Here is a 25,683-nt window from a genome sequence, read left to right as displayed (position 1 = left end):
GGTTCTCTTTCAGCACCACAATAAAACCCTGTCCCATCTGCGGATTCCCATCATAAAAAAACATATGCACAGCTTCTGGGCACAGACAAGCAGGCATGGACCAAAGCTAGGTGCCATCCACAGAGCTAAATGTGACATTAAACATAGCTGACTTTTTTCTTTTCTTCCTCCTTTTTGTTTTAAATCCAGGCCTAGTCCCACCCTCAGTGCAGGAAGCATAAGGAAACAAATCAAGGTGGTACTAGATTTCATTTTCCCAATATTCAGCACCACACTCGCTATACAAACAGCTCTGCACAATGTCCCTGCTGCTTGCCAAACTGACCTTTAATTGTGTTGGGCGATGGCAGGAGGCCAGCACCACCTTTGAGACTGATGTCACCGCCAGTCTGTGACCACCACAAGCACCACATTTTTGTAAGGATCCATGCTTCTCAGTCACCACTGAGACCAGTTCTTATATGGGTTAAAATCGCTATATATAGCAGTGTGCCACCTGCAACTCCCAGGAAATCCTCAAAGCTGCTGGCTTGAACAGAAACATGTTTTCCATGCTAGCAGTTAAGGCACATGCACAGTTCAGACTCCCAGGCTGGAAATCGGCTGAAAAGCAGCATTTACGATAATGTTGTTTTGTGCTGTCATTTTTGGAAAAAGCAGGAAACTTAAATGTAGGCAGGTCCGTGAAAACTCTCACTCCAGCTGCCCTGCTCATCTTGCTCTTCTCTCCCTTGTGTGCTGACCATGCAGCGCAGAAGCCCGGTGGGACGCGGGTCCTTCTTTGGGCCCTGGGGAGCTATGAGTGAGGCAGCAACAGAAAGCCTGTGGCCAAGGTCCTTGCAGTTGGAGCTTCTCTTTTCATGGAGGGTGCCTAACAGAATCCAGAGCAGGTCTGTTTGGGCAGTTTCGCCTTGACCAGGATGATATAGCCCAGAGGAATCCAGTCCAGGGCAACAGTCCCCTTACAGTGGCTGGAGGTAATGCCCGTGGCTGTAATGCCTTGTCTGCCCTCACTAGTGAAGCTTTAGGCAAAACAAGGGAAAACAGTTTCAAAATTCGGATGGCTACTTGGAAAAGACTGTCAGACACAGTCCTGCTGGGTGCTGGTGGCTTGCACCCTTCATCTTGGCTCCTGGAAATAGAACGGGCAGTTGTAATTTCCTATGGCAGCTGTCACTTATTCTTGCTGTGATGCTGCCTGACCCCTCCTACACAAACCTGCTGAGCTCTCTGGATTAGTAATTTCTCCACCGTTGGATTTCCCATCCAAGTTAAAAAAAATGCACATACATCCTCACAGACAGCCACACACCTTTAGAAAAACTGGCAAGAGCACTCCTGTCCTCAGTCACAGGACACAATCAACTAAAGGGCATCCAGCCTGCATTATGAAAATAACTAGAAGTGGATGTTTTCTTGTTTAGCATGGCTACTGCATTAATGTATTCCCTGAATGGCTATGGATTTTCCCTATTCAAAGAGGCCAAGTTCCAAAATACTCCTTGTAAATCTGTTTCTCTTGCTGCCAGAAACAGGGAGACAAAGAAATTCCTTTCTCCTGCCTCTACTTGCTCAACTTTAGTTTGTACCATAATTTCTTCCTGTACTAAGAAAATAGCTGCTTCTTCTGCAGGTCACTCCAGCACAACAGTATTGCAGGGATTCTATCACTAATATAAAATCAAGTTCCCAGTAAAATACAGTGCTGTAACATAGAGAAAACTTTTAAAAACTGTCTGACAAGATCCTAGTATATCTTTACTGGTCAAGCTCTTTGGCTCTATGTCGCCAGGCACTATATGTAGCAGCTACAGATAAAACTCATGTAAGAGACTCCAATGTTTCCATAACCACTCGGTCACATCGGTCACCAGGAGTGTGTGGTCCTTTGTGCTGCTAGAGACAACATGCTGCAGGAATGCTACGGAGAGAGCAAACACCTTTCCAGCACAACTGTGCTTTATCCAGGACAAGGGTGAGGTGTGTCTGGGCAGCACATTCTGGGGGCCCTTCTAGCTCCAGCCCTCCTTGTTCCCACAGTGCAAACCTCAGCACTCCCTGCCCTAGGTATGAGGCACCTTCGCTTTCATCTTGCCCTCTCTGACAAACTTATATGGACGTGTGTGTGCTTGTGTAATTAGTCTTTTTCTTGGTTGTATACATAATAAAAACAGTCTCTACTGCACACAGGTCTTTCCCGAGGGAAAGGACGAACAAATAAATTATGGGACAGATGTTAGTCACACTGCTTATTAAACCATGGGATAGTAGCATTCAAATACTGAAGTGGTAAGTGTGGCAGGACTGAATAAGAGAGAGAAAATTATTTTTAGGTGTCTGTTTCTTATAACCACGTTTTTAGAGGGGGTGAGCACACAAAGCCTCTTTGATTTCATTTGGGACATAACATTTCATTTCCATTTCTCATATGGAAAATACTGGGTTAACTGAGGGCAGCCCTAACCTTGAGTGATACTCTTTGTGTGACGCAGTTCCAATCAAGTTGCCCTTGGGCTTTCCAAAATCTCCCAGTGAATACTAGTGCCCTTTTAATATTATTTTTATCTTGCTTCTAAAACCAATTGCCAGTAAATCCAGTCAATAAACCACACTCCAGTTAACTTGGTTTAAACTGAGATCCATGCCTGTTTCCTCTGCTTTCTATTCCAGTGTAAAGCATCGGGAGGACTAATTGCTGTTTATTTTGAATATACTGCTGGGGGTATAGGTGTCTCAGAGAGGGTTTTGCAAAACATATGCTCTGTTAATGCAATGTGTGGCTGTTTTTAACAGCCATTGTGCCATAACTCTACAGTATCTGACAGATGTTTTACATTTTTACAATCCAGTGGCATGCTATAAACCACATCGTCGGTGGAGAAGGATTTGCATGCTGTTTGATGTATGTGCCAGCTCGTGGCCTGCTGCTCTGTAAAGCAAAGGTTTATTTGCATAGAACATGTATCAAAAGGAGGTTTACGTACGTGGTGGCACACTCAGATGCCTGCTGGAAAAAGAAAACTTGCCATGATGGAGGTTGAAAGCCAATGTACGCTTCTTTTGATAGTGTCTGTATGCTTCATCTGATCACACTAATACAGAAAAGAAATAAAAATTATCTGTGTAAATGGTTTAGAAAGAAAAGCAACAGCAAAACCAGCCATGGTTTATATGCTGTTCTCCAGACATTTCTTCAGTCACCATCTTGCCTAGTCCTTCATTAGCACAGAAAAAAAGTGCTAGACTTTAATCATAAAGACTTCCTAAGCAGATGAAAGGCCGATTTTCATTGTCCATTTAACTTATCTTTTAAAGCTCTGTATTGTATTTATCTTCTTAATCTGAGCTGGGCTTTTATACACAAATAGTGTTTAAAAACAGCAGAGCAAATGCTAGGTGGTAACTCAGCTCTTTTATTTCCAAAGACCAGCTTTGCAGCAGTCTGCAGTTAAAAGCTGAACGATGCTGATATGTGATAGAAAACGATGCTAAAAGGTGTAGAAAATTCTGGCTGGACATCTCTGCCTTGTTTTGGAAAAGGCCATTTTATAGACCATGCAGCGTTATCTGTTATTAGGGGTATGGTTTTACCCCTGTATATATACATACACAAAACGATAAAGATAAAATAGACTTTCTGTTTTAAAGAAAGATAGATAGATAGATAGATAGATAGATAGATAGACAGATAGATAGATAGATACATCTTTGTCTTTAGGTGACTGTTTTCAATATATATCGAAATATATAATTGTGTTATCTTCTGTGACTATATCAGCTGTTTATAAGTGGTTGCTCTTTAGCTGATACACTTTTAGAAAGATTTAATGCCTCATGTGCTGCCTGATGTGTTTTATTTCTGCCATGAAGGTACTGCCTCTAGGCAGCTGGTAATGAACTTTCTGCATGTAATGCATTATTTTCTGTTTAAATGATTGTTTCTAGGCTGTAATTACTGTGTCTGCACTGCAATATGCACCAAGCATAACCAGTTAATCTGTCAACATTGTCTACTATTCTGACAAGATACTAAAATCATTTCAGGCCTGACCTCATAGATGTGAAGGTTAAAAATGTTTCACTGCTTCTTCAGATTGGCCATTCTCTGCTCTAAGACCAATGGAGGCTTCTGAAAAGTGTGTGTGGATTTTTGAACTAGGTTTTACTGAGTGACCTGACTCCCACAGAAAGAAGTATTTCCACATATCCAGTGCTTTCTGGTATGTAGGTCACGGTAAATTTAGTTAACTTGCTAAGTAGCTCAAATGATAATTTAATTTTATTTTGGTGTAGGCTGGTGGTTTTTTTTTTTTTTTCATTCAGGTCAGGAGTGGCCTCGGGTAACAGTGGGCTAGTTCCTTAATCTGTTCCCCATCCTGGCTCCATTTCAGTTTTGGAGTTGCCTTTGCCTAACCTGAAGAACCAGCACTGGAGGGATCTGTGCTGGCATTGGGGAACTTGCTCCAGTGAGAGAAACCGGAAACCCTGGTAGTGGGACTGGCTGAATAAACCAGTTCTGGATCTGGGAGCTGGTGGTGACTGAGCAGTGCCTGTGGGACAGAGTCTGCAGTGAATGGAGGTTCTCCCGGTTTTTCAGGGGGGATTGATGTGAATCAGGAGAGCTGCTGGTCACCTTACTCAGACCTGCCAACCAAGACCTCAGACAGATTCTGCTAAGTAGGGAAATTTTTCTACTAAATTATTTAGCTTTGTGCTAGGAAGATGCACTAATTATTTGCTGAGTAAAAGTAACCCATGTACATGAGGAGGTGTTATACCATAGTGCTGCAGTTTCTGGATAATTTTGCTGTTGTTCTTGATGTGAAAGAGGTTGCATAATTCAGCGAACAGTGTCCCACCATTTCTCTCCACTGATTGTCACCGCGCCCTTCAGGACGTCACTGCCTGGGAGGTCAGTCTATCCTGCTGAAGACTTAAGGGCTTTTTGGAAAAATGTGGCACAGAACAGCTCCGTCAGCTCGGGGTTTCCCTGTCAGTCAAATATGGACTGATTTTGAAAGATGCTGTCAGTATTATAGACAGACAAGGTCTGTAACCTCACGTGGCCTCCAATGCAGTAAAACAACTCAAGGTTTGCTACAGCCAAGACACAGGTCCAGGGCTCTCTGGGAAATCAGAACCAGGCCTGTTATTTACCAAACATGGTTCAGGGTGCTGGTTTCCAGGGGGTAATTCTGCCTTTCCTGACTTCCTGTTGCTGTTTGCCTCACAATTATTTCATGGCTTTACTACTTTATAAGAAAATACATTTAGTATGGTTTTTTTTAATATGACTACACATCAATGCTTATTTGTAAAACATTTAAGATGCCTATACAATATATTTAACTTGGGTTTTATGTGTATGTAGTGAAGCTGTGGTGTTGTTAGAGGCATCACAGACTGAAAGGAACACAGATAATTTGTGAAGCCAGGGGTTTGATTTTTGTCTAAGATGTGATTTCCATGACAAACTACAGTGACATTGTGCTAAGAAAATACCCTCTCAAAAGTCTTTGGTTTTGTCATGGAAATAGCTGTGACAAAATCATGGCCTTTATTGTTCTTCCTCTCATTCATATATGCAAAGTGATTTTTTTTCTGTACTGCCAATGTAGTGTACAGAAAGTCAAGTGAGGAACAACACAATACATGTCTTATCTCAGACAATGTCAGGAACTGAGACCATATTTTAAACACACTGAAGCTGTAGTCAGATAAAAGTTCCCAAAATCTCTTAGTTACTTAAGTTTCTTCACTGGGCAGAAAATCAATGAAATTTCCATTCTTAATTGCTAAGAACTTCACACTGCAATTCTTGGTAGCTAAAATATATTGACTATATTTTATACATTTTATACTATTTTATACTCTCCTGTATAAAGTGGGAACTTCTTCAACACCCCAAAAGTGAGCCTCGTTGCCTGTTACTGCAGGGCTTAGTATTTTCAAGCCAAGTTGGTTTCAATCAACTCAGTGAGAAAGAGGTTCCTGCTGAGCAATGCCTGTGGGATGAGCCTGTCCACTTGCACTCAGCTGTCTCTTCTGCACCCTAATCCAGAGGGATCACAGTAGGTGAGAGAAGGATGAGGAGAGTATGTGGGTCCATGGCATTCTTCTGTGTAAACCTATTCTAAAGTCTTACTGTAGGGATTAAAAAATCCAATTAAGGTATATATAAAAAAATCTAGGTATTTAAAAGGAAAAAACAAAATTTGTTATTGTTAGCATTTAATAGTATTCACATTGCATAGCCTAGCAGGACTTTCCCCTTTTAGTGCAGTATTCTCTTACATTGTTCAGCCAGGCTTGTTGACATCAAGAGACATACAAAACTCAATATCCAAACCAGCTTCTTTCCTCCAATCAGTCAGATATCCATCTCCTTGCAGCTGCCAAGGGCGCTAGTTTTTAGGTTTTTTTTTTTTCTGTGACTTTCTGAACTCAGATCTCAGCCCATCACCCTGGGCAAGACTAACCCAGGCATGTGGGTGCCCTGTCCTCAGCAGGGGAGCATTTCTGCCATCCAACTCTTGACCTTCTGCAGCTCTAACCTGCAAATGGTGGCTGCCAAACCAGGGACTTCTGAGGAGCTTGTTTGTGTCTGTGCAGCCCCACCTTTGCCTCCAAACATTAGGACCACCACCTTTTCTCAGGCCAGCTCCAGGACAGAGGCTGCACTGACTTTGCTGAGCAGTCTGTTGAGCCCTCCCTCACCTGCAAAATCCTGCCCAGACCACCAAGTGCTCTCAGGATTGCTCACATTTTTTTCAGAGGATGTAGAGATTGGCCTCCAGCAAGTGTTTGTACACCAAAAAAAAGAATGAATAATGAGAGAAGTCCTAAATATGCTCTGCCAGGAAAAAATAATGGTGTTTTTCAGCAACAGATGCAAATTTTTTATTCTAGAGACATCTATAGCAGGGCAGTAATCTCTCTCACTCAGACCTGAAGGCAGAATGTCTCATACTCCTGCAAGATGGGTAAGAAGATGATAAATAGGGAAGGGAAGCAGACTTTGCTTAAAGCCATTAAGCCTCTCTAGAAAGCAGGCTGGGCTGTGAGGAGACTGAAGACATTAACTGTCATTTCATATGAAAATTATACGTACACAGCAGTTTAATAATAATCTAGTAGGTTGCAGTGATTTACATAAAAAGAAGTCAAAACAGGGGAACAGGGAGCAAGCAGATGTGGTACCTCCAAAGAGAGCATGGGGGAGCTTGATGTCTCCAGGTATGCAGGGAAGGAAGTGGAGAGGGGAAGATGCATGCCTTGGAGTACTCCACATGCATGGAGATTTCCTCTGCACAGAGTGGGACATGAGGGGAAGGGGGCGGTGGGGAAAGAGGGTCCAAGCTCTTCTCTAAGTCCTTGTCCAGGCACTGAGGCACAACACAGATGTGTTGTTGCCATGTTGTCCTATTTTAGGTCTTTCCTTGTGGACGTGGGTAGGTGAGTTAAGAGTCTGTACCCCATTACCAGTGGTACATATCGTGTTTGCCTGGAGTGGAAAGGGGAGAGCAGCATGTTGGGGGGTGGCCAATTGTGGAGATACATGAAGTAAAGTGGGAGAAGGGGTGACTTTTCCCCCTCATGGTGCCCACATGGATACTGCAGTGTTGTGGCAGGAGGGATACCCCAACGCCATGGGGTGCTGCAACCCCCACTGAAAGCTGGCTGGACTGGGAGGGATGCCACAGATCGCAGTCCTGATCCTGATCCCTGCTGTCTTGCAGGACCAGACAATATCCCAATGCAATCGTCTCAGGCACCACAAAACCTTGGGTGAACTCCAGCTATCTATTTCAGCCTCATCAGGCAAAGCTGTGACAGACATATTCATATCCCCGTACACTAATTTGTGTGGCAATCTGTCAGGCTTCTCCTGCCCTGATTATTCATGAGGCAATAATTCAGATACCCCACAGACACAGAGTGAGCTGTGCAGACCTTCTAAAAAGGCTTTTCATTTTTCCTTAGAAGCTTTTAAAATAACCTTAGATGGACTAAAGACCTGCCGTTTATTTTGTGATTTATTTAAGCAATTATGGAGCATTCTGGAATAATGTGGGGGTGGGAGGGAATCCCCCAATCCTACCAGCAGGAATATTGGAAGATAAAAGCTCTGGTGTTTCCAAAGAGCCAGAAGTAACATGTGATATTTCTCAATTTCGCTCTATTTGCTATTTAGACTAGAAAAGAGCTTATGTTTAATTAATGTGATTCTTTTTAAGATCGTCCGCAAATTTATATTTGCACTTAATCTTCTCCTTCTTGCTATTGCTTGCTGTCTCGCTTTTGTTTCAGTGATTCCTGCTGTTTCATAAGCACTTTACCTGTCAAGCCACAGGCAGCTGCTTATCCTCACAGGCCTTCCTATTTCAGGATGGCCAGCAGCTAATTCTGCAGGCTGGTGTATCCTTGATTTGAAAGGCAAATATCATTTCAAGGTATCAAAGCTACAAATCGGTCACCCGAATTTTCTTCTGCACCATTAAAAAAAATTACAGCTGTCACAAGAAACAAAACAACATTTTTACTTGCTGCTAGTCAACGTTGCTCATTCATTTGCAACTTTAACTTACCTCATCTAAGAGAAAGAGCTTTTAAGGAAGCGGCAACCCCTGCCCCTCTCCCTGCAAAGCTGTTCCTGGTAATTGGGATTTTGAAAACAAACAAGGATCTTTCAGTTGTGGCTTAAGTCTTCTTCAGTACCATTGCAACTCTTTTTTGACCTTCTAAACACTTCTTTCACATGCTCCTCCTTCCACTCCCAAACTGAAATTATTGCAACAATTCAGCAAAGTGTTGCAGTAAGATTTTCAAGCAAGTAGGGTGGTTACCACGGACAATTACAAGCATTCAGACTTGGGGGAGTCAATGCTCACAAAAACTGCTGGCAGTGAGCCTTTGAGAGCTGGGAAGGCAATTATCACTAATATGACTATTGTTGCTCAAGACTGGCACTGGACACCCCTTGTTTTGGCTGGGGCACCAGAGAGCCATTGGAATCGGTAATTTTCAGTTATTTCCTATCTTGGTAAGTGAATTTTCACAATGATGACCCACAGGTGGACATTTTGACAGTGGTCCTAACTGATATGGGACAACTCAACTGGCTGTTATTTGGGAGCTTAGGGAGTTTGTTCTCATCCAACAGCTGAATTAAACTTCCTAGAAAGCTGGCCACGAGGTAGCAGGATGGGATGTGAGGAGCTTATCGCCTGAGAGAGCTAACCAGGAAGGCTTCTAGGGATCCCAGATGGTGCTCTTTAACAAACAAGCCTCAGAAAACCTCGGCAAAGGAAACTGAACAGGAATGAGCCAGTTCAGTGATGGGATAACTAGTCGGAGCAGTTCTGGGGCTTCCAGAGGAAACATGTGGCCAAACAGATGGTCCTAGGAAAAGTAGCTCAAGAAGCTTCCATCACTTGGAAGCACGCAAATTCTCGGCTGCATTTACTTCTCAGTGTTAGCCACCAGTTTTACAAAAGCCCTGGTTTTATTGTCTTGGTGTGTAATGCAGATGAGACATAGGCTTGGATTAACACTGGACATGTCATATTTCTGGTATTATGTTTACCTGGCTGGTTTTCACTCCCATGAATGGCCGAAAACAAGAAGCCATACGGCCTCAGAGAAACTAAGATGGGTCCCACTGTTTGTGTGAGCAGCTGCTTCACAGAGTTCAGTGATGGAATTTAGAAACCTTCCCATCGCCTGATCCAGTGCTCAAAGGGGTTTGTGGAGTACACCATAGTATTTAGCTTTGCCATGATATATTTCATATAAAGAAGTGTTCTTATTTCCTTATGAATGAAGGAGGAGTCTGGGGGCTTCTCCCCCCCAGTTAAATGAACTTGGAAAGTACTATCATAAAAAAAACATCATGAAGCACTCAAACAGCTTGTAAATACCGAGGGTTTTATTTCCACTTCACATGGTCTTCAACAGACTCTTTAACAAGACCAGTTACAATTTAGTATGCCCAGAGATTTCCATGGTTTTCCCAAAATGAAGGAATTTCTCCGTAAACGCTGTACATAGCCAGTTGACCTGCTAACAATAATTTAAAAACTCTTTTTGTATAGTCAATGCAAGAATACCAACAATAAAAGTACAGTACAGGTAAATTCACAACAATATTACAGTGGAACTGATTGACTCACATTTATGTGATGGTACAGTAGCAGTATGTACATGCACTAAAGTGCGAGGACCCAGAGGCATGCAAGTCAAGTATTGTAGGTGTATTTTACAGCTAACTCCATAAGACTTTCTGAGGCATTCTTTTTTTAACACTTTTTCTTGCGTTTACCTGTATTCCCCTCCATCTCAATTAATACAAGTCTAGTGAACGAGCTTAATGGCTTTCTTCACTACTTAAAAGTATTGCTTCAGACAGTTGAAGCATCTTTAAGAACCTTACTTTTAAAAACTGATAACACTGACATTAAAATAGAATAAAATTAACTTAAGACCCTAGTTTTACATGAAATTAAAAAAAAAACCAACCCAAAAAACCCAAAACCAAAATCAAAAACATAACAGTGCAAATATAACCAAAAGGCAGTCAGTATTTGGAGAGAGCGCGAGCACATATTCAAATTCCCTTAAAACTTAATTTACATTTTATTTTAAATCTTACTTTGTATCATTTTTACCCTTTTTTTTTTTTTTGTTAATATACTGTATGTATAAAAGATGGAGACAAAAATAGTTTTCTCAGCTATGAAAAAAATTAAGTTATTACAGGCACATTAACTGTTTCGTTCCAGAAACACCTCTGTTTCCCAGGTCAGACATTCAGCAGCTGCGTCTGAGAACAATCTTTGACCTCTCCAAGCGGACCTCTCTCCTTCGCGGCAGAGACGGCTGGCAGGCGACCTGGCGGAGGCGAGTCGCAGCCCCCCTATTCCCGTGTGGAGTCAGGCCGGCTCGCCTCCCTGGCTGGGGGTCTCTGCCGGCGGCTCCTTGCTTCCGCTCTCCTCTGAGGAAATCAGGTCTCCGGTGGACTGCGACTGTGAGGCAGTAGGGGAATGTGAAGCCCATCGTGATGGTGGGCGCCGGTTCGCTGGTCTCTCTGGCCGGGAGAAGCAGGGTTGGAGGGATGGGGCTAGTGCAGAACAAGGTAGTTCCTTGGCAGCCAAGAGAGCAAAACAGTGGTTAGTGACTTGGAATTAGAGACCATCTGAATGCACAAAGAATTAAAAAGAAATTCAAACTAAAGCTAAGCCTCTGTCATGTCGTGGGACAAAAGCAAGCAGCGAACATCGAACATCAGCTGTGTGTAGGCTCCAGGTATCTGCATGTATGTCGGTGATTTATGGAACAGGTAAGGAGGGAGTGAAAGAAAGAGGTCTGGGATGAGCCGGAGTAGCTGACAAACTTCCATTTGCTAATTCTCCTTGTGCTAGAAAGAGAAGAGCTGTAAAGCATTTTTGCATGATAATTCAGGAAAATCCACTATTCATCACATTGCTCTAAGTGCTGACCTAGCAAAAAAGGGCCAGGTTTGGCATTTGCAAGTGGGGTGAAAATCAACTACCGACACCTTTTGTCTGCTTCAGAGTTCAGACTGACATGCAGGAAAGACTTCTTAGAAGCCGAATAATGACTACAGGAGTAGTTATGATCTCCAGCTGGATTAAAGATGAGTCTTATTTACAGATTTCATCTTCTGGAACATCACTTCTTACTGCCAGCTGCTGAAACCTGAATTACAGGATTCAGTGGTACTCTATGTTAATAAAGATACATCCACAGAAATGGAAGAAACCAGAAATTTTATTCCTCCACCAACCTTCCATTGTTCGGGCTTGGTTAGCCTGCCTTTGTGATTAGAAACAATCTGCACTTGTGATTTTTCAACTTGGCACTAAGATGGTAATTGCCTCTAATACTTACGGACTTTGCTCATAGCACAGCTAGGCTTCCTGCCTCGCTTTGAACGCTCCTTACAGCAAGATGAGTGACTGCAGGAGCAAGTCTGTCTTGTAGTGCCGAAGTCAAACTTCTAAATTTCAATGCATACTTTATAATTTAGAAAAGCAAATCAGAGGAGTTTGTCAACCTATAGAAATGGGTACACTGAGGAGCAGTCACTGGAGAGGACAGGAGAATTCAATAAAAAAACAGTCTCAAAATCAGAATGCAAACTGGTGATAAATGAAGAATGAGACCAGAAATGATACAATGCAAAGGAAAAAAGCTCTGGCATGGTAAGGCATGGGGAAATCAAGGCAGCAGCAAAACGATACAGTAGGAAGGAAACGATTCAGTCTGCTCTTTCACACGGAGAAGGAGAAACGTGAGTAGGGATGGAGAATACTGGAGTAGGTAACATGATGTGATTGGCAGTGAACAAACAAGGTGATATGCCAATGAACCTCCCCGTTGCAGTGGGAGGACCAAACATGAATGTTACATGACAGAAAGGTCAATTTTGAAGACACAGAGCTGAGGTACGGGAAATGGAGCTTGTGCAGGCGTGTGTTTTGGAGAGAGTATATCATCCGACCTGGGGAAGCCTCTGTGAAGGGTGAACCTCGGTGCCTTTGGGCAATATGCAGCCAACAGGGTGATCTACAGTTGCACATCATGGCTCAAGGCAGAGCTGCGCTCATCTGCCTTCGGCACTCGCAGACAGCCAGACCAGCAAGCCATTGCAGAAGCTGGTCAGTGGGCTACGGAGCCTCGGCCTGCGCTGCTGCCCCCCTGCATCCTCGCCCCCCGCCCCATCTCTGCGCTGTACACTTCACAACAACCCTTGCTAAAACAACAGTAAGGCTGAAATATAAATTGGTGCTAACATAAGAAGATTGACGCCGTGTCCTTACTTCACCTTATCCCATTGCGCCTGAGGCAACATATGGTCTGTGAAAGCTGCCACTAGACTCAGATTTGTTAGGAGAAATCCATATGCACAGCAACACTCACAGGCAGCACAACATGGGGAATTGAGGCTATGAGATTTGCGGGTTTTGTCTTAGTCTCTTTCTAAACATGATATCTTTATAGTGCTACTTGCTTCTGGCTGCTTTATCCTAGTGTCATAGCAGTAAATGAGACTCAGAATGGCAAACCCAAAATTTATTTCCACTGCTGCCTCCCTCTCTAGCACACCTGCAGATGTTGGTCAGCTTTTACCAAATGGCAGGGTTAAGCTTGTCTTATCTGAGATGTACACATGGTCAGCACAACGCAAGGCTGCGCTGGCTATGGATGTTGCTCCAGGGCCAACAACTGACTGGCAGCATAATCTTACAATGTGCTGGCTGCTGAGTCAGTTGCCCCCACCTGCAGTGTGGCTTCCTTGGCGTGTGCTAACTAAATCCAGCCATGACAACGAAACTGACCAGAATGGTTTGTGAAACCCTCTCCTCATTTACCACATATAGCTGCCACAGCTGGAAATGGTTTTTTTTAAAAAAAAAAAAAATTCTGTGAGAAATTTAGTTTGGTGGTTGCTTGGGGGCATGGGTTGACAGGCAGCACTTCTTAGCCCAGACACTGAAAATGGGAAAGCTGATTTCAGCTTTAGTTTCTAGCTATTTCTTAAGCCATGCTGTCAGCCACTGTGGCTATGCCTATATTAATAAACAAATAAAACAGTTTTCTGGCTCTGAGGTAGAGTGGATGGTCACAGCTCTTGCCTGCACAGCTTCTTCCCTCCCTCTGCTGCAGCAACCCCAGCCAGTGGCCAAAACTGGGCTGGGAACAGCTTAATGAGCAAAGGTGACTGTCAGCCACGGGCTAGTGCTGGAGCCCCCCCACCCAGCCCTCTCCACCTGCTGCTGTAGCCACGGGCAGAGGGAACGCACCCCAGGGCAGCCAGAAGCCCTCCACAGTGCTGTGTCTTTGTCAATTGAAAAAAAAAAAAAAAAAAGTTTGTTACAAATCTTAATCCCTCCCCAACATTTTTGCATAACTTTATGTTGGTCTTAAATTTTGCCATTTTTTTAAAGTTTAACAAAAAAACTCAACAGCACAAATTCTGCCTTAAATGTGACCTCTCCATAGCCCGTGCTGCTGCAGGAGACAGCAGATGGGCTCCTATCCTGAGTGCTTCCTGGCTGTCGCATACGCAGGACCCCACAGGAATGTTGGGTGCACACCGATACCTCTGGAGCTGTGGTCATCTACTTCCCTTTGTTAACCCACACGTACAAAAATGGCTGCTTTCGGAAGGCTCTGGAAACAAGGTAGAAAGGACTTACAGCAGTGAGGCAGGCAGGGTTAGAGTCCCCAGGGGGCAGTTAATAAGACAGTTTGGTTCTGGACAGAACAGACAGAAAAGAAAAAGAAAAAGAAAGCAAGTAGGTTGGAAAGAACTGTTTTAATCAATTATTTTTTTAAAGTGAAGATTTCATGTCAGCAAGGAAGAAGTCTCCGGATGTTACTACCCATTCAGATCATGTTACCGCTGTTATCACAGGGAAACTAATAATCAAAAAGAAAAGATAAGCCACTAGCAGAAAAAGATTTAGAAAGGAAAAAAGCAAACAAACAAACCTTTTACAATCCAAGCACAGTCTCAGAAGTGGATATAGCATTAAACAAACCAAACGTTTCTACTCAGCAGAGAATTACATTGGTTATCCTTTGCCAACCTTGACTGGGGCTAGGGAAAAACCACATTACTATGAAAGAGGAATAAAGCTCTTTTTTTTCCCTTTGTTTGAGTTCAAGAGAGAATTTCTGCTTAGGAAATATTTAACATGTGAAAAAGTGACTGATATTTTGTGTTGCTTGCTCCTGCTCATGTTGCTTAGGTTTCATGAAAGCCCTTTGCCTCACCCTTCTCCCTTGTTCCTATTTAACAGCTGGACGGGAGACTCAAATGAAAACAAAAGCCCTTTAATTTTGACAACACTTTGCCTTCTTTTTAATGTTGGCCCTCCCATGCTGAACAGTTCAGTGGCAAGTGTTGTGGCAATTGCTCTGCCCCGACGAGCAGAGGACGCAGCAGCTGCCCTCTCCTCCGCGGGTCTGTGTGGACGGTCCTTTCACAGTGCTGTCTCCAGAAATGCGTCTGACCCCCAGTCCAGGACTGTTGTGTAACCTCTGTGATTTACACCCTTGCTAGTCATAGAAGAAAAATGTTCATACAGCTCTTATGTTGTTAGTTATGTAATGCTATCTGCACTTTTAATAGAAATATTTATAAATTCCAAGTAAGATAGTGGTTTAGTGATTTAGCAGGATAAGACACTAGTAGACTGCACTGGGTGAATATGAATTTGCTTGTAAGTAGCTCTGGGTGAGTTAGAATATACAAAGTTATTACTACTCTGTATGCATATACACTCGCACACCTAAATTTTTATGTAAATTAAAAAATATATATATTAACTTTCATATTTGCAGCAGGAATATAAAAGGAAATTACATAACTAAACTACTCAGAAGTTCAAATTAAAGAAGAGCCACCAACAGGTGCTCCGTGCAAGTCTAAAAGTCATTAATATACCATGCCATGACTGCAGAAACAAGAAGGCGTTTGGTGGTAAGAAGGTCACTTGTCTTGGCCAGAAACCAACAGGTGAGGGGGAAGCAGAACAGGGATCTACGGGAGGGTGTCATGGCCTGCCTCCTGCAGGATCATAATTCACTGAACTGCTGCATCTGGCTTTGTACAAAATGTGCTAAGTGGAATTTGTACAAAGTGTAATTTCTGTGGTCAGTGTAATCCATAAATAACCCAAGGCATCTACAGGGTCTAAACTTATTTGCGGTTTTGTTTTCAGCAGCAAACCCATGCTCCATTAAGTACGTCTTAGAGAGCATCACCTCACCTAGGAAAAGCTAAGTTCATGTAAATGCCCACCACCTTCCTTTTCAATGCACATTCCTGAGAAATGACAGGACCACCCAAAGATCATAAACTGTACATCTAGACAACAGTCATAAACACTGAGTTAGAGTTGCAAGGAAAAACAAGTCTTAGCTCTGAGGCTTGGAACTCAAAAATTTAGGCGAAAGGTACTGAGAATTCACAAAGAGGAGTACTTTTTCTCCCAGGTTGATGGTCAATGAGTTTTTGCTAAACAGCATTGACCCAAATCCCTCCATGCATCAAACTCAGGTACTGACTATTGTATTTTGCTAACAGCAATTTGTGGTGATGTGGGATGACATCAGTTTACTTATTCTTGAAATCTGCTGAGACATTTAAAAGATGCAGGAGGAAATCAAGAGTTTCCAGGTATGCCTTGAAGGCAAAGCTAAGTCAAACCTGTAAGAGTACAACGCACTTTCTAATAAGGACTGGTAGTGCATTCCCAGTATTTCAACTATTTTCAAACTAGGGACAAAATACAGAGATAACTAGAAAGAGGCAAATAAATGAGGCTGCTTTCCACTTTTATTCACTCTGAGGTTTGTGCACAAAGCCCACTTTCATTCATCATTACTTATAACGTGCATGTGGTTTCTTTTTTACACGTACAAACTTCCCTTATTTATATCTGTTTAAACTGCATATAGGGAATATATCCTCAGCTTTGGATCCTCTGTTAGGCAAAAAAGATCATGTCCTCTGAGGAGTATCTACAAAATAGGAACCGATTGTCTATTGAGAACTGCAAGGCAAACTGCAGACCAAAAGTCTCAGCGCTCAGGTCCCCACAAATCCTTCAAGCCAAATATTGAGTTAGAAAATGGGGTTTGAACCTTCCCTTGAGGCTACCTGAGGCAGAAGTGGTAGGAGTCAGCTGAGTGCGGCCAAAGTGGGAAGACTGGGATGCACAGGGGTCAATGAGGAGCTGCTGCCCTGCGATAAGGGCCCACCAAAACACCAGGATGCTAAAGGGGCAGCACAGGGCAGAGAGGATGACAGGCTCCTGCCCCTGCCCTGGGGAGTATCACCAACCAGCAGGACACACGCCATTTCAGTGCTGTACCAGAAAGGCAACACACACTGGTAAGATCTGGGCATAATTCAGCTTCTCCAGGCCTCCTCAGGGCAACACTCATGTGCACAAAGGTTCACCAGAAACAGGAGGCTTAGACACTGATAACTGAAAGCTTTTTTCCATCATTACACCCTCTTTTTTGTCGATTGCTCTAGCACATTACTGTACCTGAGACTGACCCCCAATGCCTGCTGAGACAGATGGTGACTGTTACCCTGTTGACAGCAAAATATCAGTAAAGACTTCTTAAACACTAAACAGGTATGCGTTTAGACTAGTTGATTATGTTTTTTTTTTTTCCTTTTTCTTATTTCGTGAGGCAGCAACAGTTGACACCAAATGTCATGCCATTTAATCACATTCACAGACCCGAGCCAAACTTTATCAGATACATCCAGAAAAGATATGCTGAAAGCCCTGAAGTTTTGGTTCAGGGTATTGTAGAGACTGTTTTTCACACAAACTTTTTAACACCCATTCTTGTGTAGGAGAAAGAGTCTCCCTTTCCATCCAGCATAAGAGAGAAATTTACTCAAACCTAGAGTCCCTAGAGTACCTGTAACATGTGGTGTGTTTTGTGACAGAAAACCCTTATCCCAGTCATTCAGGGGAGAACCATTTTTATCCTGTAAAGGATAAAGCTCTTCCAATGCTTTCAAGCCCGATAAGCTGTCAGGATAGAAACTCAAATCTTTAATGAGTCCTTCAGTGACTAATCCAATAGGTTCATGACTGGGACTCGCTGGTGGTACCATGGCAGGACTAGGATATTCATTGTAAATACTCACTAGGACTGCGAGAGATCTCATAATGCATTTGTTCAAAGAAGAGTGCATTTAGCTATAGGAGGAAAAACAAACAAACTCATTACCTCTATGGACCCTGGATCTACTTTGACAATTTCTCCTGTGCTGTTGTCATTGCTAAGATTTGGTGGGCTGTGTGAAGGTAGCCTTCTCTCTTCCTTTAAGGCATGCTCCAAAAGTTTCTTATTCAAGATCCTGGCAGCATTTTCTGTAAGTGTGTACCCTGGAGGAGCAGATAAGTCCTGCCTGATACTTGTCACCTCAGTCCCTTCTTCCTTTTGTGTCTCTGTCCCCAACCGGAGAGGACTGGGTGATCTGCCACGGGCATTTGTACATGGCTCCTGCACTGGGCCCAGTTCCGGTCTGGGTTCTGCTGACCTGGACCGGCTGCTAGACCTGGGGCATTTTTGGAAGGTCTCATGAAAGATGGGGCTATGGTCAATAATGTTGAACAAACTGGAGAGTCCATCGTTGATAGTGGTGTGGACAGGACTCTCCCTTGTAGTAGTTGATCTAGCCCAAGCGGACTCACTGAATCCTTTCTGAGGTGTGCCAGGCAAAGTCCGGTTATTTGGCTGGTCTGATTTGGGAAGGGTTTTTCTTTGCAACTTTGGAGAGCCGTATTTGGGGGAGCAGCATGTGCGTTCAAACTTAGCCTGGACCTTTTCAATGACGGGGGTCATTTGCCTGCTTCTTAGGCTTCTGGATGGTGAAGAGACAGGTGTGGACCCCCCCTTTGGTGTCAGACACTTGTGTGGACTGCTGGTGATACTGCGCAGGGTTTCTGTCTGCAAGCCAACACTGATCGTCTGGGTGGTCTGTGTCCCTGTCGTTCTCATACCATTGGTTTGACACGCCGTGTCTTTAAACTGAGGCTCTGTTGAATTAGAGTTAGAGCGTATTGCGTTTCGGACAGAGAAAGCGACCTCCTTCATATCATCACTCATGTTTTTGGACATCTCCAAGCTGTGCAAGGGTGAGGCAAAGCCCACAGTAGTGCAAATAGGACGTTCAATGGGATGAAGACCACTCTCCAGAAAATCCTTATGATGTTTGGCCAGGTCACAAGACCATCTTCCAAACATATCTGAGGAAGCACCTTTTGTCTCAGCAACATTCCCCATAGCTTTGGTCACAGAAAACAGGAAGTCCGGCTCAACCTGGTTTTTTCCTTCGCTGCCAGCTATCACTGAGTTATCAAACCTACGGACAACTGGTGGGCTGTGAAACACCCGCACTCCCATTTTTTCGGTTACACCGTGACTCCTCGTTGGCTGCTTCTGGCAGTGCTCCGGGCTGGTCATGGTGTTAGTTGTCATAGTGACACTGGTGGTGAGGTACCATGATGATGCCTGGAAGGGATCTGAAGCAGGATCATTCCCAGATTTCCCAATTTCTGTTCTTTCTGCCCAGCCTTCTGCAGGCTTCTCGGTGGCCCCACCATGGTTCCTCGTGTTACTGTAATCCCAGTTTTTGTTGAACTCCTCAATGTATTTCAGATCATCAGGAGACAGGGGAGGGGTTATGTCATCTTTGCTGCTGGATGAAGGCAAATTTTTTTCTGGTAGAAATGGAGAAATATCCATGAGGCGCTGAAATTCTGACATGGAAGAAACAGACATCGCCCTGGAGAGGGGAACACAAGAGAGTCACTCACAGACTTGGAAATTCTCACAGAGCAACTTATTTTCAGCAGCAAACTCAGGAAACCCAACTTTCACTATATGCTTATATATAAAACCACTTAAGCCCCCTCTTTCATTAAAGTTCCCTTTTATTATCTTTAAAATAGCTGTGCATTCCTGAGGTGTCATTAAAAGTACCAAATGGTTTATTAATGGCTCTTAATTTACTGCTGTCTCATGGACTACCGCTTGGAAAATATCTGAAATATGGAGCAGTAGAATGCATTTCAGAAGTATACTATTCACAGAAAATGAGTGTTTACGACAAACACAAGGCACACTTTTCAAAGCAAGTGTGGAGTACTTCTGACTTGCTGGGAAATGAGCAAGTCCACCCCTCCTCCTGAGACTGCCCAGGCTGCACAGCTGGTGCACAGCGATGGGGAACGTCCAGACTAGATGCTGTAACATTGAACCAGCTTGGTGAGTTGAGCTCGTGCTAAGATTCAACTGAAGGGAATTGCTATCTGATAATGCTGGAGTCTTGGCTTTCCCGCATTTTGCTAGTTCGTACAAATCATAAGTGTTTAGATGTGTTGTCCTACTGGTTTGTTTTAAGAAAACGTCAAACAAAAAAAGCTTTCTGAATGGGACTACTTAAAAATGCAAATGAGCATAGTTATGAGAGTCAGCTCAATGAGGTAACCCAAGCTTGGTGAGGATTCAGCAAGCAGTGAGTTTTATATATCAGTGGTCCGGAGGATACAGTAAAATCACACTGTGAATTTTTAATCAAAAGCACTAGCTGCAGTTAGGGTACATCTAGGTGAGGGAGTTAGGTGAGGTCAGGAGTGCAGTTACGAAGTAGATCTCCTATTCATATGGTTTGCATCAGGGGGCAATCTCAGAAAGCACGGGCTGGGTTCCTTTGGGATGAAAGTGAGCTGGAAGATGCTCTCCAGAAGCACAACTAATGCACTCTAGGGCTAGGTGGGTATTCAACCCATGGGATCAGACCAGTACTAGTCCAAAGCAAAATATCCTTGACATGCAGGGGCGCTTCAGGTCTTCAGCACTAATTGTTTTCCTCTATATAACAATGTCTACAGGTCCGCACTACTTGCTAAGGCAGGCGTAGCCTTCAATGTAAGCTGCAGCTTCATGCACTTCCATACAGTCTGATCTTTGTGCACCACAGCTGAACATGGCCCAAGTTAATAAGAGTAGAACAGAAACACACTGAGACCGATTAATCGCTGGGTAAATCCATTAATCTGGCTTGCTTAGGAGGCAGCATGGCTATGCCCCAGGTCTGTGGTTTGGGTGCCAGAGATCTATAGCTCTGGCAGCTGAATATTTGCTGGGTTTTGCCCTGTAAATTTTACTCACCTTTGAAGATTTCCTTTGTGTGTTTCTTCCTCCTGAATGTAAACAGAAATAAACAGGATAAGTTATTTCTGAACCTGTTGGTGGCATTAACTTGGGGGCATTTTGTCATCCAGCTCCTGTTAGTTGCACCAGGTATGTTTGTCTCTAAAAAGTGGCTAATTTTCCCTCTGATAAGGAATCTTAACTTGCCAGTGGGAATATTCTTCCCTTTCTACATAGGCAGCAGAATGGGCAATCCCATCAGGACAACAGAATGCAGAGGGAAAGCCTGAATACCAAATCTGAACAACCTTGAACTTTTATAGTCCTGCACAATCACAAATAGAAGTAAGCGGCAAATGGCTTTTTTCCATGTGTACAATATATTGGTTTGGACCATATATTTGTGAGTGAATTTGTTCTGTGGAGGCAATCTGCTTTATACCAGAGACCTAGCTGTGCTGAAATAAGAGACAAACTGGGGTCATCTGCATAAGAATTCATTAGATGTTCTCCAGAAACCAACAAAAGGCACCAGTTGAAACTCATTAAGCTAGCTAAGCTAAATGTGTGGGAAGACTATTACTTGTTTCATAGGGGGAATACCTACAGCTTGCTAACGGCATTAAGATGTTTTTATGGCAATTATTTCCCTGTGACAATTCCCATAATGTTGGATTTTTTAAGAGATACTTCTGAGGAAATTGCTCTACAGTTATTATCTTAACTGTTTGCTTAGATTTCTAATAAACTATAGGGAATACAAAATATGATCAGAAAAAAAAAAAAGTATTATTACTTTTATTCAACCTCAAGAAATCAAGATCATTACCGACACAGAAGTGTATTTCAAATTGTGACTATTCGAAAAGAGCACCGCTTAACTCAGCAAACACTTTTCTGCTATTTATCCAGATTCAGGGGGAAAAAATGGGAGCAAAATGATCCTCCTTGCATTCACTCTGGTGTAAATCTGCAATAATCTTGGTGGAGTTACTGCAGAGAAAATCTGATCTAACAGAATGGAGTATCAGGCTGAAGACTGGATTGACTTCTACTGCAGTTAGTACCACAAAGAAAATACAGTGGAGAGGAAGAGTCAGCAGGCTGCAGTTGCCTGTGTGCATCCTCATTTAAGCTATTCATTAAACTCCAATCAGCCTCACTTGAGCAAACCCTCTGAGGGAAAATGACTTTGCTCAAGTTTCTCTAAAGCATGTTTTGAAGGAAAGAAGCTATGCAAATATCACCTCCAAGGACCGAATTTTGCTGCCAACACTTTTGTTAATGGTGGTAGTATCTGGAAAACAGAAATGGGAAGAGAGATCTGCCTTCTTAAATATCACACTGAATTTGAAGGAAAGAAAACAGCAATCAAAATTAAACACAAAACAGATCTCTGACACTGGTACCAATATTCTTCACTGAGCATTCTGACATGTATGAAATAAAAGCTAAGAAATAATAAATATGGGATCCCACACTGCCATCCATACATTTATGGCACTGAGGGAGGAAAATAACTGGAACATACACGTACCTACAGCTACTTAAAAAGTGAGAAGAGTGGTCACATTTCTTGCCTCTTTAATATATTTTTTTCTCTTCTTCCTCTCAAAGAACTTGATTTGCCAATCCTTTAGCTGAGTAACAATGTTATACATATCAAAGAAATGCTTGGGACAAATTTTCACTGGCACGCACGTCCAAGTCAAGGCACACCAGTGAATCTGGTTCTGCAAGGAGCTTGAGATTTGACCTGTTGACAAAGTCTTTTCCAGAGTGGTCAAATTTGCAAGCCAGAGCGCACAGATACATCTTTGGCTGGCAAGTTTCTATTTCCTGATTTGCCATAACGTGTATGCTCAACCAGTATTTACGTGCTCATAGCACAAGCTGAATGTCTAACTCGTGCACAAATCTGAATTTTCAGGCAAGAAGAAAGTACTCAGAACTTGCATCAAGCAACCTGCTGCCTGCTTGGTAATTTTAACTTCTGTCAGTCTCCAAATGCTTCTTGTTCTGCCACAGCCGCTAACGTCCAGTGAACAACAGAAAATAAAGGAGATGATATTAGCATTTTGAAGTTGTAATGTGTTTTTAATTTCACAGGAACCATTAAAGTGTATAATTGTGGTTAGTATGAACATTCTCAGTGCCACTAATATCATATGCCAGTTCAGAGGTTACTTTGTACTAGCATGTGAGGATGGGGATCCTGGGTTTCATTCAGTAACAATATAAAGAAAACAGTGAAAACCTGGAACTTGTGAAAGTAAGCCTGTGGTGGTGCAGATTTTGGTAGGACACACTACATTCACTATGGACCAATGACATCTCTTAGCATTGTGCTGTACATCTTTATAGCTTTATGGTGTGATCTCAGGGTAGATACTTTGATGATGAAGAATAACTTTCTTTTTCTAACATCTCATCTCACTCATGCTAATCTATTTGAAGGCAATCACAATGGAACAACCAGAAGTGCCTCTCTACAGCACTTACTGCTTTGCTAACAAAATATAGCCTATGTTTCTCCATATATATGTATCTACTTACAACTGAAAGACATTTAAGACCTTCTAAACCACTATGTTGTGCCAAATACAGCTATCATACATAATACAAATGGCCACAAGGTGAAGTAATCTTTGGGATCTCTAGGCCAGCTCCCAGTTTCTCAGGTGACTGACACTGGTCTAATCAGCTCATAACAAGGAACAAAATCTTGTCCATACAAAATTACTACTGGGTAACTGTAAGCCCTGCCTGTGACACAGTATCGCACTTCCTACAGCAGGGATGCTGTACATATTCTGACATAAGAGACAACACTCTTATGTTGTAGAGGTAGTTATGAGGTAGAAGAGCACATACTTCCGCTAATCCGGTCAAGAATTTCTCCCGCTCCAGCTGCCGAGACCGATGCTCATCAGATTCATCAGGGGAATCAAGAGATAGCGACTCCAGAAAGAGGTTTTCCGTGGCGCTGCACCGATCGCTCTCCTTCAGCTTAGACAGTGAGCGATCATCAAACTGAATGGCATCTGAATCAGAGTAGGATCTTGACCCCATAGGACGAGGCATGTGAAGGTTCCCCTGGGTCGTGAATGGACGAAGGTTACTCTCCTTCTGGTCACACAGAAAACCACCTCCTCTTCGTGGGCTCACTTCTTTCTGAAGCTGGAAAAGAGGTAAATTAAAAGGAAAAGACATTACTTATGTAGTGTATGGCATTCTGCAGAACTCATCCTACCCCAGGAACAAGGCACCTGTGCCCTGGGGAGGCACCATGAGATCACCACCTGGCTCCAGGGATGCTGGCTTTGCTGTACTGGTCCTTCTGCAAAGGGAGATGGCTGTAGGACTTTGATGTTATTATTCAAAGGATTTTGAGTGATTAAATGTATGTATGTATAGTTTTGCTTGTTTACTGATTTATCTATACGTATATACACACTGTGTGTATGTATACACAAAAAAAATGCATCTGTCTGTAACCTGATCTTTAAGGAAACAAATCAACACTGACCGTTATTTAAAATCAGTCTTAATATGACATCCCAAAGCAATACAAGCAGAAGCTTAAGGAAGGGTGAATAACTTGGGAGTCTCATTGAAACAAATACATTTTTCTTTTGGTCAGCAATACAAAGGTTTAGTGTACATCGCTTGTTTCCAGAGGTGGAAAATTCTGCTTAACAAAAGACAAAAGCTTCTGTTTTATAGATGGTGTAGCCCGAATGCATGGCTAGAAAGTTGACTATCTGTACAGAACAGCATTGTCAAGGGGATGAATTAGGCATTGAAAGCATGCCTGAAGAAAATACATGTTTACAGAAGAGCCATGAAAGCTATTAACTACACTTTGCAAAAGCTGGGTGAAGAGAGGGTGAACCACTAGTGAAATTGCCAATCTTAAAATTAGACTATGTGATCAACTTCTCCTTTAATTGTAAATACAACAGGATAGATGAAGTAAGTGATATTTTCAGACATGATGAATGACAGCAGGAATCTGGTAAGTCATGTTTTGCTAGAGCAGCGTGCTAAAATTAATGCCAATAGCCTGGAAACGCAAGCTAACTCCCTAGGACCCTGGAGACTGAGGACCTACAAAATATATTGTTTTAATCTTGTTGCATGTGTTGGAAAAATAAACAGACACTGTATTGCCTAATGCAGATCAAAACATTTTAGACCCAAATTATTAAATCTGCACTTGGGCTGAAGTCAGTGAGATTTTTACTTGATTCAGGTCTACAAAAAGGGGAATGCATCTTCAGTGTTTTGCTCATGATATACAAAATCTGAAACAGTTTTATTAAAAGGAACTAATTTAAGGTATTATATAAAGGTAGGGGCTGAAAGGTATATCTCAAGAGATCCTGGAGTCCATTCCTCAGCAGATGGGCAAGACCCAAAACAAGGAGAAATGGTAATCACGTGTTTTCTGTATACACAGTTACAATTGCAAGACCTTCCACATTTTCAGAGATCCTATAAGGATAATGACCTGGGAACCTTTAAGAGAAAACAGTACAGATACTGTCTCACTCTCTGAATCTTGGACAGCTGACAAGAGAATTAAAGCCAGAAGCACTGGCCTAACTTTTCAGGTGACTAATGATTTTGAGTCCTGATGTGTTTATATCTTTAAACACACAACTTTTCATACAGGTGATTTTGTGGGTTTTGATATTTGCCAGTGTGTTCTGTGTACAATTAGCTTCAGAAGCACAGTGGAGGGAGATTCTCTAAGGGGAAACAAAGTGACAGTGTACTTAAAAAACCCACAACTTTGAGCTCTGAAAAAAGTAGGTCATCATGTTTTTTATATCCGAGCAGTATTCCCATAACCATCCAGAGTAAAGCATTTTATATATTTTATACATTGGTGTGAGCTTCCCCCTTATCATATATGTATTATTCAGGAGCTGTGTGAAAGCAGACAGGCATAAAGCA

At 42.6% G+C, this 25,683-nt stretch overlaps 1 protein-coding gene across 5 annotated transcripts in view; it reads right to left on the bottom strand.

The window, feature by feature from the left end:
• Window positions 1-9,915: 9,915 nt before the first annotated feature.
• Window positions 9,916-25,683, bottom strand: part of MTCL1 (microtubule crosslinking factor 1) — a 113,333-nt gene continuing 97,565 nt past the window's right edge. For 3 of the 5 annotated variants that reach the window (XM_074899195.1, XM_074899198.1, XM_074899196.1), the window contains 4 exons: window positions 23,596-23,901; window positions 20,740-20,771; window positions 17,791-19,351; window positions 9,916-11,141 (listed from right to left, as the gene is read on the bottom strand). In XM_074899195.1, coding sequence (XP_074755296.1) covers window positions 10,932-11,141; window positions 17,791-19,351; window positions 20,740-20,771; window positions 23,596-23,901 — 2,109 coding nt within the window. In that variant the 3' untranslated portion in view covers window positions 9,916-10,931. Of the gene's footprint in view, window positions 11,142-14,222; window positions 14,281-17,790; window positions 19,352-20,739; window positions 20,772-23,595; window positions 23,902-25,683 lie in introns of all 5 variants that reach the window. The other 2 variants (XM_074899199.1, XM_074899200.1) reach the window with 1 other exon arrangement.

The sequence above is a fragment of the Athene noctua genome, chromosome 2 (assembly GCF_965140245.1).
Source record: "Athene noctua chromosome 2, bAthNoc1.hap1.1, whole genome shotgun sequence".
In the NCBI taxonomy this organism is placed as follows: Eukaryota; Metazoa; Chordata; class Aves; order Strigiformes; family Strigidae; genus Athene; species Athene noctua.
Note: the sequence above shows the minus strand (reverse complement) of the source record. Positions and strands in the feature narration are given on the sequence as shown.